We start from the raw sequence: 13,689 nt of genomic DNA, 5'->3' as shown, positions 1-13,689 counted from the left end.
GAGAGTACAACGTAACAGAGTTGGTGGACATGTTTCCAGTCTAGAAAGAGTTTTCAGTCTGGAGGAGGAGACAGACATTTATAAAAAGAAAATAAGGAAATGTACATAAATTCCGTAGGGCTGAGAACGGAGTGAATAAGGGGGGCAAATACAAGCGAAAGGGTCATGCAGAAGAGTTGGGGAAGAGGAAATGAGGGCTTAGTTGGGGAAAGCCTCTTGGAGGAGACATGTTTCATTAACGCTTTGAAGGAGGAGAGAGTGATCATCTGTTGGATGTGAAGGTGGAGGCAGTTCCAGGCCAGGACATGGGCAAGAAGAGCCAAGATCGAGATACTGTGAGTAGGCTGGCATTTGAGGAGCAAAGTGTGCAAGCTTAATTGTAATAGGAAATCAGAGAGGTAAGGTAAGAGAAGACAACATGACTGATTGCTTTAAAACCTAAAGTAATGAGTTTCTGTTTGACAAGGGCATGGATGGGAAACCACTGGAGGTTCTTGAGGAGTGGGGAAACATACACTGAACGTTTTTGTTAAAAAATGATCCAGGGAGCAGAGTAAAGTATGTACTGAAGTTGGGAGAGACAAGAGGCAGGGAGGTCAGCAAGGAGACTGATGCAGCAATCAAGGTGGGATAGGATAAGTCCTTGGGCAAGCCACTTAACTTCTTTGTGCCTCAGTTACCTCATCTGTAAAATGGGGATTAAGACTGTGAGCCCCACGTGGGACAACCTGATCACCTTGTATCTGCCCCAGCGCTTAGAACAGTGCTTTGCACTTAGTAAGCACTTAACAAATGCTATTATTATTTATTATAAGTGCTGGAGTCAATGTGGTAGCATTTTGGAAGGAGAGGAAGGGCAAATTCTATAGCTATGTAAACTGACAGGATTTGGTGACAGACTATGTGGGTTGAATGAGAGAGATGAGTTAAGAAAAATGCCAAAGATACAGGCTTGTGAGATAGGGAGGATTGTGGGGCTGTCTACATTGATGGGAAAGACATGGGGACAATAGAGTTTGGGTGGGAAAATGAGGAGTTGTGTTTAGGACATAATAATAATGTTGGTATTTGTTAAGCGCTTACTATGTGACAAGTCCCACGTGAGGCTCACAGTCTTAATCCCCATTTTACAGATGAGGTAACTGAGGCACAAAGAAGTTAAGTGACTTGCCCAAGGTCATACAGCTGACAAGCTGCGGATGTGGGATTAGAACCCATGACCTCTGTTGTGCCTCAGGTACCTCATCTGTAAAATGGGGATTAAGATTGTGAGCCCCACGTGGGACAACCTGATCACCTTGTATCTGCCCCAGTGCTTAGAACAGTGCTGTGCACTTAGTAAGCGCTTAACAAATGCCATTATTATTTATTATAAGTGCTGGAGTCAATGTGGTAGCATTTTGGAAGGAGAGGAAGAGCAAATTCTATAGCTATGCTCTTTCCACTAAACCACGAGTGTGAGGTGTTGGTCCTACAAAGTAATTTGGTTATGGTTTCTGAATCTCAATGCCTTGATTGCCAACACTAACAATGTTGAGCTATTTTTGAAGTTACTACAATCCAGTACTTGAGTTGAACATATATTTTCCACTGCTTCTGTGACAAATTCACTGGCTTCCCAAGTTTCCTCCCCCTGGCCTTTCAACTACTGAACATCCATATTCATCCCCTGAGTTCAGATTAGGCTTCTTTGACAACATGTGACAATGTTGTACAATACTGAAATGAACTCTGAGAACCTAATACATCCAATTTCAGATCTATTCCTTTCAATAAAGTCCAAATAGTAGAAGTAATATAGGAAAAATGAGAAAAATTGAACTGCATATAGCACAGATTAAAGATGGAGCAAAGAAAAATGTTTCCTTTCAAAACTATGAATTCAGGAGGGAAGAACCTATAAAAGAAAATTACTACTTTGAATCAAGAAAGCAATACCAGAGGTTCATCAAAACAAATACAAATGTTTCTGGATGCCACTTTTCACCCCTAAATTCGCTTGAATATCAAGTTGCATTTACTTGAAATGGGTATTTCTCCAGTAAGAAAAAACAGCACAAATTCCCCATGGGGCTACCTTCAGTATTAAAAGCAACAGTCTGGATTTTATAATTTTGCTTTAGATGCAAATAAAACTCAACCAGAATAATACAAAAATAACCATTACTTTTGTACTTGCTTACTTTCAAAATAAGCAGGAAAACATTGAAAATGCACACTCTACAAAACAGAAATAACCTTATTATGGGCAGGGAATGTATCTACCAACTCTTAAGTTGTACTCTCCCAAGTGTGCAGTACAGTGCTCTGCATAGAGTAAACACTCAATAAATATGATTGACAGAAATAAAACTCTGGTAAAAACAATTTAGCCCCCCAAAAGAGAATTTTCATATTTTGCTCTTTCCCCACCACCCATTTTTTAATTCTTTTTTTGTAGTTTACAACCAGTTACATCAAGACTTTAAACCTGGAACCAATTTTATTACATTTTCAAATTCCTTAAAATCCCTCTGGTAATACTGAATTTAGACATCCATATTTTACACAGTGACAATAATAAAAATGTTAATCAAAATAACTAAAACATGAGGAACTGTATTTCTTTTTGGAAGCAATTTTAGGGAGCTTTGTGATCCTCAAGATGTGCTAAAATCGTTTGTATCATTTAACTGTAAAATAAATAACACCTGTACTTGTTCCAGACAGTCAAAACACTGCATCTGCCTCATCAAGATCTTCTGAGGTCTCCATAAATAAAACAGAGAAAGTACACTTAACTGAACTTTCCTGCAAGAGTCACTAAAACTCTCAAATGAAGATGCATGAAAACTGTATTCCTTAGCAAGAATTAAGGCATGAAAATGTGAAAGATTTCATATTTTTCTGAGTACTGCCTTAAACACACAAACATATCCCTTTCCCAGCTCTCAAAATAGCAATCACTGCCATCTGTGGCTGTAGTTGCCATGGCAAATACATTTTTAAAAAATCCAAGTATGCATGATCATACAAAATTCATGTCAATTTTTTTTGAAAGCATGAATTTTGACCCAGAATGTATTTACATCTCCCATTTGTATGACACATTTGCTATTCAAAATTCCAGAGTTCCTCCATCATCGCCTTCCTTTCTTTTTCTAGCTTAAAGAAATTAAGTACTTGAGAAGTGCACAGCAATGAAACTTCTGCCTTTGACATTTTCAAGAAAGAAATCTTACTTTCTTCCTGTCACACATTCCTTACAACTTAAAGAAAATAAATTACAAAGGCTATAATATCAACAGCAAAGGTGCAACCCACTATTACCAATGATCACTTTAAGACTAGTATTACATTTCTGAACAAGCGATAAATCCTGATGAAAATTAAATAAGGATTTTTTTTTAAATCCCATTTTAGCAAAATTTAATTTAGGCATAGAGAACGAGACTATAATAATACAGAGTTCTCATAACTTTTAAGTACCTGATTTTTTCACAACATCATTTTATTCTTCCAAAAACCTTTGACGTGGGTGTTCCGTCTGATTAAAGACGCTGAGAATAGTTCATAAATTAGTTGTTGAAAGCTACAAAGTGAATACATATGAGAGCCACAATTACAATCCAGGGGCTCCTGATGGTTACTTTTTTCCCCTCCCTCCACAATTAAAGAAGGATGTTGAGAAAATGGAAAGGTTCAGAAGACAGTCACAAAGATGATTAAAAAGTTAGAAAATAAGATCTCTAAGGAAAAAGTGAGAGCATAAATTCTTCAGCCTGAAGATGAGCAAGCAAAAGGATGGTTTGATATAGGTCTTCAAGATGGGTCTTTAGATATGTGAAGAACTCTTGCCAGAATATAGCGATCAGCTGTTTTCCATCTGAGGAAAACACCGAGTGAAGGAGGAAGAATTTGGTTCACACTGGAGCACTGAAGGTCTTGTTTTGATAAAAGGAAGTTTCTTGATTCAGAAAGTTGTTAAGGAGTTGCGGGCTGTCATCCCTGTGGGCAGAGATTGTGTCTACCAACTTTATTGTGTCGTGCTTTCCCAAGCACTTAGTACAGTGCTCGGCAAACAGCACTCAAAATACACGACTGAATGATTGATTAAGGACTGCAATGGATTACCGAGGGTGGAATAGGATCCCTTTCTCTTTAAAAGAAACCTCCTTTTAAAAAATATTTAAAAGCCGGAAAGGCTCTTATGTTTGATATTGTTCAGATGGGATTTTGCTTGAAGTTAAGAAACAGGCTATGTAACGACTCAAAAGTGCTTTCCAGCCAGGATTCCATGCCTCACAATCAAAGTGGTAACAGTTACCAGCAAAAAGCAATTCAATTTAGCAGTTATTCCCAGTGTATTCTGCCCTTGCCATTTTTGGAAGATACTTTTCATCAAAATGTCAGGAACCATTACATGGTGGAAGGTGGGGATTAGGTTCCCAACCAATACAAGAAATCCATGCAATGAATTATGGGCAGGGCTTTTGTCATTTTGACCAAACCATGTGCATGGATGCTTGTTTTGAGCAGGTCTATCCTGAGTTGGCAAGGCTGCATTATTAAGGCCACATCCTTCAGGAGGCCTTCCCTGATTAATCCCTCTTTTCCTCAGCTCCTTCTCCCTTCTGTGTGGTTTATGCACTTGGATCTGTGACCATCGGGCATTTGATACTTGCCCCACCCTCAGCACGTATGTCCATATCTTCAAATTATATTAAATATTAATTTAAAAGCGCGGTCCTTTTCCCACATGGGGCTCATACTCTCATCCCCATTTTACAGAAGAGGTAAGTGTGGTGCAGAGAAGTGACTTGTCCAAAGTCACACAGCAGGCATGTGGCAGAGCCGGGACTAGAATGCAGCTCCTTTTTGACTCCCAACCCCGTGCTCTATCCGCTAAACCATGAAGCTTTTCCAGGAGGCTCTAAGCTGGCTGGACTAGTAACTGATGCTGCCAGCATTCTTTATGCTAAAGTGGGAGCAAGGGACATGAAGGAGTTCATTCAGTGGTATTTGTTGAGCGCTTACTGTGTGTAAAGTTAATGCCAAAGGCTCCAATACCCACGGTGGGAGCTGCTTCAGCTGTCCTTCTTTGGTGCCTGGGCTCGTCCACTGGTAGAGTCTCTGCCACTCTTGGCCTGACCTTGGTCGTGGGTAGCTGAACACCTAGATGCTCTAGTGTTCTGGGCTGCTCCTCTCAAGCCTGCGGGTCCTGCCGCCCCATCATCTTTCCTGCCTCAGTTTGTCTGAACCCACCTTAGGGTTTGCCAAAGAAATATATTAAAGAATTTCTAATGTATAATTTTTAGATATAACCTAAGTGCTGTGGGGCTGAGGGAGGGGTGAATACCAAATGCCCAAAGGTCATAGATCCAAGTGCACAGACCACGGAGAGGGAAAAGGGAGCTGAGGGAATAAGGCCTCTTGGAGAAGATGTGACTTGAAGACATACACAGATCAATACAGCCTTGCCAAGGAACATGCTGAACTAATGTTCCAAGCTTACACTGACCACACAATCAATATAGCAAAAGAGGGTTCCAAATCACCAAGATGGCTCAAAATCACCCTCAAAGCCTTATTAAAACCACATCTCCCCTGAGACCCTCATTTCCCCTAAACCCTTTCCCTTCTACATCACCTTGGCAATTGGATCAAGACTCTTTAAGCACATGGCAATCACCTCGTCTTCAGCCCTATGTACATATCTACAGTGTATTATTAATACAGTGCTCTGCACACAGCACTCAAAAAAATCTGATTTATTGATTGGAGAATGGGTCATTCCCTTTGATCCTTTTCACTAGGTAGCCATCATAACCTTGGTGACAGCTTGCCAATACCATCAAGATTAGGTAAATTAAAGTAATTCAGAAAGAATAAAGGACTTGTCTTGTCTTCTGCTGTTGAGTCCTCTCTGACCCACAGCGACTCCATAGACACATCTCTCCGAGAACGCCCCATTCTCCATCTGCAATCATTCCAGTAGTGTACCCATTGAGTTTTCTTGGTAAAGATATGGAAGTGGTTTACCATTGCCACCTTCTGCGCAGGAAACCTGAGTCTTGGCCCTCCACTCTCTCCCATTCCGCTGCTGCCCTGAACAGGTGAGTTTTGACTTGTAGCAGATTGCCCTCCAATTCTAGCCACTGCCCAAGCTAGGAATGGAATGGGTACGCCTCTGCTCAATTCACCCTCCTGTACTTGCAGCAAAACAAGAAAAACATCAACCATAGTTTGCAATTCCTCATTACCCTTCCATTGTGACATGCAAATCAAATAAGGGGACAAACAGGAAATTAGAGAGGATACCATTGTGAAATGATCAAAGGCTATTCAGAGGCATCAAACTTTTAGTGATGTAAAGGCTACCTTACATCACTAAAACCCACTCACATTACCAGTGCATCTTGAAATAATGAAGATGGTTCCAGACCCCTAAAAGACAGTGGGAAAAGTTGCAAAGCAACCACTTGTGCATGCTCCATGCCATCGAAACTGAGCCCTCAAAACACAGAAAAACTATGAACATGTAAAGATGTGAAATTCATTTTGATACTGAAAAAGTCACCCTAGCAGTCAAATGCCACAAAAAATGGTCAAGCAGATGGCAATCCTGCTGACCTCTACAACAAGAGGAAGAGAGAAACTAAGCATTCCTCAAGCTTCTCTTCAACATATGAAGAGTGAAGTAATACTACAGGATGACCACTTTTAAGAAGAGAAGGATTTTATTGTGGCAACTTTCCTGTAATACTACAGGATAACCACTTTTAAGAAGAGAAGGATTTTACTGTGGCAACTTCCCTGGGCCTCAGTTACCACACCTGTAAAATGGGGATTAAGACTGTGAGCCCCATGTGAGACATGGACTGTGTCCAACCTGATTATCTTGAATAATAATAATAGCATTTATTAAGCGCTAACTATGTGCAAAGCACTGTTCTAAGGGCTGGGGAGGTTACAAGGTGATCAGGTTGTCCCACGGGGGGCTCACAGTCTTAATCCCCACTTTACAGATGAGGGAACTGAAGCCCAGAGAAGTGAAGGGACTTGCCCAAAGTCACATAGCTGACAATTGGAGGAGCCAGAATTTGAACCCATGATCTCTGACTCCAAAGCCCGTGCTCTTTCCAGTGAGCCACGCTGCTTCTCTACCCCAAAACTTAGAGCAGCACATAGTAAGCACTTAACAAAAAACTATTTACAAAAACAAAAAAACTACTGTGACATCTTACTGCTCTTGCTCGCTGGCAAGATCCAAACCAGATTCTCTGTGGACCACCTAATAAACAATGGCATTTACTGAGTATTTTACTATGCACAGAGTACTGTGCTAAGTGCATGGGAGAGTAAACAAAGTAGACAGAATCCCTACAAACAAGTAGCTAACACACTAGGCATTATAGTAAATTACAGATAGATATGTACATAAGTGCTGTAGGGGTAGGGTAAAAATCCAAGTGCTTAAGGGTTACAGACCCAAGTGTTTAGGTGACTAAAAAAAAAAAAGGAAAATAGAGGAAGGGATACAGAAGGCAGGGAAAAGGGAACTTAATTAAGGTATCTAGGAGGAGATGTGATTTAAGTAGAGTTTTAAAGATGGGGAGAGTGGTGGTCTGTCAGATATGAGAAGCAGCATGACTCAGTGGAAAGAGCACGGGCTTTGGAGTCAGGGGTCAGGGGTTCAAATCCCGGCTCCACCCCTTGTCAGCTGTGTGACTTTGGGCAAGTCACTTAACTTCTCTGTGCCTCAGTTACCTCATCTGTAAAATGAGGAGTATGACTATGAGCCCCACGTGGGACAACCAGATCACACTGTAACCTCCCCAGCGCTTAGAAAAGTGCTTTGCACATAGTAAGCGCTTAATAAATGCTATCATTATTATGAATGGGGAGGGAGTTCCAGGCCAGAAGGAGGATGTGGGCAAGGGTTCAGTGGCAATAAAGAAGAGTAGATGGGCATGAGAGGAGTAAAGTGTGCAGGTTTGATTGTAATAGGAGATCAGTGTGGTTAGGAAGGATGGGGAGAGCTGATTCAGTTCCTTAAAGCCACTGGAAAGGAATTTCTGTTTGATGTGGAGATGGATGAACAATCATGGGAGGTTTTTGAGGAGAGGGGAGACATGACTAAGGTTTTTTTTTTTTTGGAAAAATGATGTGGGCAGCAGAGTCAAGAATAATAATAATAATGATAATAATGGCATTTATTAAGCACTTACTATGTGCAAAGCACTGTTCTAAGCACTGGCACTGTTCTAAGAATGGACTGGAGAGGGGAGAGACAAGAGGCAGGGAGATTAGTGAGGTGGCTGATGCAGTAGTCAAGGTGGGAGAATAAGAGCCTGGATATATCCAGGCTTTACTGTTTATTATATGTTTATATTATATTGTTTTTTATATGTTTACTCTCCCACGCACTTAGTACAGTACTCTGTGCATAGTCAGTACTTAATAAATGCCATTGTTTATTAGGTGGTCCACAGAGAATATATATAGAGAGAAGAAGCGTGGCTCAGTGGGAAGAGCACAGGCTTGGGAGTCAGAGGTCAATCAATCAATCAATCAATCAATCAATCGTATTTATTGAGCGCTTACTATGTGCAGAGCACTGTACTAAGCGCTTGGGAAGTACAAATTGGCATCACATAGAGACAGTCCCTACCCAACAGTGGGCTCACAGTCTAAAAGGGGGAGACAGAGAACAGAACCAAACATACCAACAAAATAAAATAAGTAGGATAGAAATGTACAAGTAAAATAAATAAATAAATAAATAAATAGAGTAATAAATATGTACAACCATATATACATATATACAGGTGCTGTGGGGAAGGGAAGGAGGTAAGACGGGGGGATGGAGAGGGGGACGAGGGGGAGAGGAAAGAAGGGGCTCAGTCTGGGAAGGCCTCCTGGAGGAGGTGAGCTCTCAGCAGGGCCTTGAAGGGAGGAAGAGAGCTAGCTTGGCGGATGGGCAGAGGGAGGGCATTCCAGGCCCGGGGGATGACGTGGGCCGGGGGTCGATGGCGGGACAGGCGAGAGCGAGGTACAGTGAGGAGATTAGTGGTGGAGGAGCGGAGGGTGCGGGCTGGGCAGTAGAAGGAGAGAAGGGAGGTGAGGTAGGAGGGGGCGAGGGGATGGACAGCCTTGAAGCCCAGGGTGAGGAGTTTCTGCTTGATGCGCAGATTGATCGGTAGCCATTGGAGGTTTTTGAGGAGGGGAGTAATATGTCCAGAGCGTTTCTGGACAAAGATAATCCGGGCAGCAGCATGAAGTATGGATTGAAGTGGAGAGAGACACGAGGATGGGAGATCAGAGAGAAGGCTGGTGCAGTAGTCCAGACGGGATAGGATGAGAGCTTGAATTAGCAGGGTAGCGGTTTGGATGGAGAGGAAAGGGCGGATCTTGGCAATGTTGCGGAGCTGAGACCGGCAGGTTTTGGTGACGGCTTGGATGTGAGGGGTGAATGAGAGAGCGGAGTCGAGGATGACACCAAGGTTGCGGGCTTGTGAGACGGGAAGGATGGTAGTGCCGTCAACAGAGATGGGAAAGTCAGGGAGAGGACAAGGTTTGGGAGGGGAGACAAGGAGCTCAGTCTTCGACATGTTGAGCTTTAGGTGGTGGGCGGACATCCAGATGGAGATGTCCTGAAGGCAGGAGGAGATGCGAGCCTGGAGGGAGGGGGAGAGAGCAGGGGCAGAGATGTAGATCTGGGTGTCATCAGCGTAGATGATAGGTCATGGGTTCTAATCCTAGCTCTGCCATTTGTCAGCTGTGTGACCCTGGGCAAGTACTTTAACTTCTCTGGGCCTCAGTTACCTCATCTGTAAAATGGGGATGAAGACTGTGAGCCCCATGTGGGACAACCTGATGACCTTGTATCTACCCCAGTGCTTAGAACAGTGCTTGGCACATAGTAAGCGCTTAATAGCAACATTGTTATTATTATCCCAAAGCTATTCCAGTGTGGCTTTACACCACAGCAGTGCACAATAGACGTGATCCACACAATACTGCAGATACAGGAGAAATGCAAGGAGAAACACCAAGACCTCTAGATGGTGAGCACTGTAACATGAATTTTTCTTAATTCAGGATTCTGCAAAAATGCAACCTCTACATTAAAGGAGATGTGACTCTGGATTTCCCTTCTCAACCTATGGCTCAGGCAAACTAGAAAAATATTCACACAATAGCTGTTAAAATTTCAGGGAAGCTCTCCCAATTAAAGTCACAAAGAAGAAGATTGTGTCACTTATTCCAAGGAGGACAGGAACTACGATTATATTTATATAGTATTAACAATGATAACAGCAATAATCACAGTAACTGTAGCATTTGTTAAGCGCTTTCAATATGCCAAGTACTATACTAACCATTGAGACAGATACAAAATCATCAGGTCAGACAGTCCCTGTACACGCTTAGTACAGTGCTCTGCACATAGTAAGTGCTCAATAAATATGACTGAATGAATGAATGAATGAATTTACATTCTAAATCGGAGGGAGCACATGGAATTGAATCCCCATTTTAGAGGTGAGGAAACTGTAAGCTCATTATGAGCAGGGAACCCGTCTACTAATTTCCCTTGTATTGTACTCTCCTAAGCGCTTAGAACAGTGCTCTGCACGTAGTAAGCACTCAATAAATGCTGTTGATTGATTGACTGAAGTGATTTACCCAGTCACACAGCAGGCAAATGGCAGAGCCAGGATTAGCACCTAGGTCTTCTGACTCCAAGGTCTGCGCTCTTTCCATTAGGTCACACTATTTCGCAATTTTTCTTTTTCCAAGTTTTTTCCAAATTATCTTGGAAAAGGTTTTATCGGCACCTTGACGGAGCAATTATCCAGTTAAATAGTTCATTGCAGAAAACCAAATAAGAAATCCTGAAGCCAAGTGGAATTTGGAGGCCTGAATGATTGGATTAGGTTCATTACATATACCAAACCATCCTAATTGTTCAACGCTCTGCCTTACTTGGAAGGTAGAGCCCCAGATTTAAGGATTGCTTTAACGTGATAATACAACAGAGTGCTCTACACTCCACCAATGTAAGAAAAGAAAGAAAGAAGCACCGAAGCATTGCCTAAGGAAAAAAAAAGCACGTACTTTTCATAGTTCCATCTTCTTCTTCCTCATCCTCGCTGTTTATCACCATGGTCCCCAAGTCTGATTCCAACATGGTGCTATTATGTTCAATCATGGTTTGTGCCCCCTCACTCAATGTGCTCGTTGCCCTCATTGTGCCTGCACTTTCTGAATTTGTCTTCACCATGGTATGGGAATCCAACTCATCTTCATCCTGAAAATAAACGATGTTTTGTAAATCATAGCACTAACAGTTATAACCAACTCAATGAGGAGCTGAAACCATAAGAATCCAAGATTCTTACGAGGCAGAGGAAAGACAGTCCCTTGTTTTTCATCATCATTTTAAACTGCACGCTTACTCAGTTTATTTCATTTTACAGTGACCATGACCAACTGATCCCAGGGATATTAAATCCATTTCATAATTACTCCTAATTAAGGAACTTAAAACAAATAAGCACTGAAAATATTTATAGGAGTTAGGAAAAAAAAGGAAAGATAGCCGCCCCACCCACACACATGTTTTTCAACCATCCTGTCTTCCTCTTTAGCTATGCCGAAATTCACAAAGGCCATTTGCACTTCCAAGATAATGGCACCTCTTTCCTCAAAATAATCCTTCACAATGCCCTTGATGTAAAAAAATCAGTGAAATAACAGAAATCTATTTTCAAAAAGATTGTTCTTATGGTAAAAGCACAGTGATTTATTTGCTTGTTCTACTAAGCTCATTAAGAATTGGAAACACAGCAATAACATTCACTATCAAAGTATAATTATCCCCCAACTGGGACTGATCCCTAATTAAAAAGGCATTCTACTAAACAGAAATTAATTGCCTAGCAGTTAAAGATCAACAATATTAATGTATACTATGAATCCAGATTGCATGAACACGAGCAGAAGCTAACAGAGTCTGCCAAATCACCGTCATTTTGTGGACCTCGTAAATTAAGGTGAACAGATTTCTGCAAATACAAAAGAAGTGAGGCCTTGTTTCCTCAAGAGGATAAGCAGGAAAGGCAGAAAGGAAGCCAGAAACATTCAAAGACAGAAAGACAAATTGAAAGAGAAAAGGGGAGAAAAGTGATGGAGAGAGATGTCAGAGAGAGAGAGAAAGTGACTGAAGGAGAGACAGAAAGGAGGGAGGAAAAGACCGGGGTGGTGGGGATCAATCAATCCAATCAATCAATGGTATTTATTGAGCACTTATTATGTGAAGAACACTGTAGTAAGTGCTTGGAAGAGTATAATAGAGTTAGCAGAAAGGTTCCTTGCTCATATTTGGTTTACAGTCTAGAGGAGAGAAAAGAGATAGCCAAAAGGAATAGGAAATGAAGTAGCACGGTGTAGCGGTAGAGAACAGCTTGGGAGTCAGAAGGTCATGAGTTCTAATCCTGGCTCTGCCACTTGTCTGCTGTGTGACCTTGGACAAATCTCTCAACTTCTCTGTGCCTCAGTTACTTCATCTGTAAAATGGGGAGTAAGACTGTGAGCCCCACGTGGGACATCCTGATCACCTAGTATCCCCCCCAGCGCTTAGAACAGTGCTTCGTACACAGTAAGCGCTTAACAAATACTGTCATCGTCATTATTATTATTAGTATCAGGAGCTCATCTTCATGAGGCAAGAGATTCTTGACCAAGCATAACAACCTCAGAATGGCCACGCTATTTCCGCCTGGAAACAGCTAGAAGATGGCCGTTCCACACATGAAGCTGCTGTTGCTGCAATGGTGGATGGGGCTGCCAACGAGGAAGACAGACAAGAGGAGTAGAGAGCTTTTATTGCCTCTTCCTCCATTTATTCACTTCTCCACAGCTGCTGGGTCTTGCCAGAAGTGTTTAGGAGCGATGACACAGAAGCTCAAAATCTGACACTATATCTCACCTAAGGCAGGGAACCCGGTAGCGTTAAACTGAGCATGTATTTTCAGCATCATTTTTCACAACTTTTTGAAGTCAATCTTTTTTTAATATTAGTTATGCTATTTGGGGATTTCATATTCGATCTTCATTATGACATTTACTGCACTAGTCTTCTTAGATCTGTCATGAAGATCTGGAACATTTCATAATCTATTTGGGGTTTCTACATTATGTGTGGTTCTTCTGACTACCTATTTTTTTTTTCTCCTGAAAAATGGCAAGAGGAAAACATGTTGTTTCTTTGTAGAAAAAGATCTGCAGGGCAGATGGTTCACCACTGTAGGAGACAGTAAATTCCAGCAAAGACTACAATAGCAGTTTCAATCAGTGGCAGTAATGTGCCAAGAATGCAAAACAGAGAACTGATGATAACCCAGTTTATGATTCATAAAATCCATGTGGAATACAAATATTTGAAAAAATTATTAAGAAATTCTACTTCTTCAAGTCAGATTCAAACAGCAGAAATTTGAGGGGTAAGCAGGGTGTCATTTGTCTTTTTTTTACCTTTGCAAATTCCACATTTCAAGTGGATCTTTTATGTATTCAAATAATGTTTGCAAAATTTTCATTGCATTTACACTAGCATATTACAGAAAGAATATCTTCATATCATTGAACTTGTTGGAAAACATCAAAGGGTGAAAATGCTTCTGAGATTTGTCTTTCCAAGAG

General features: G+C 41.4%; 1 protein-coding gene across 2 annotated transcripts in view; it reads right to left on the bottom strand.

Annotated features, from left to right (window-relative positions):
• The window catches only part of STK3 (serine/threonine kinase 3), a 363,087-nt gene that overhangs the window by 93,355 nt on the left and 256,043 nt on the right, over nucleotides 1–13,689 (bottom strand). For both annotated transcript variants that reach the window (XM_038745400.1, XM_038745401.1), the window contains one exon: nucleotides 11,104–11,296. In XM_038745400.1, the coding sequence (XP_038601328.1) occupies nucleotides 11,104–11,296 (193 nt within the window). The remainder of the gene's footprint in view (nucleotides 1–11,103; nucleotides 11,297–13,689) is intronic.

Source organism: Tachyglossus aculeatus, chromosome 4 (genome assembly GCF_015852505.1).
Source record: "Tachyglossus aculeatus isolate mTacAcu1 chromosome 4, mTacAcu1.pri, whole genome shotgun sequence".
In the NCBI taxonomy this organism is placed as follows: domain Eukaryota; kingdom Metazoa; phylum Chordata; class Mammalia; order Monotremata; family Tachyglossidae; genus Tachyglossus; species Tachyglossus aculeatus.
The sequence above is the reverse complement of the archived record's forward strand: the minus strand, read 5'-3'. Positions and strand labels throughout refer to the sequence as shown.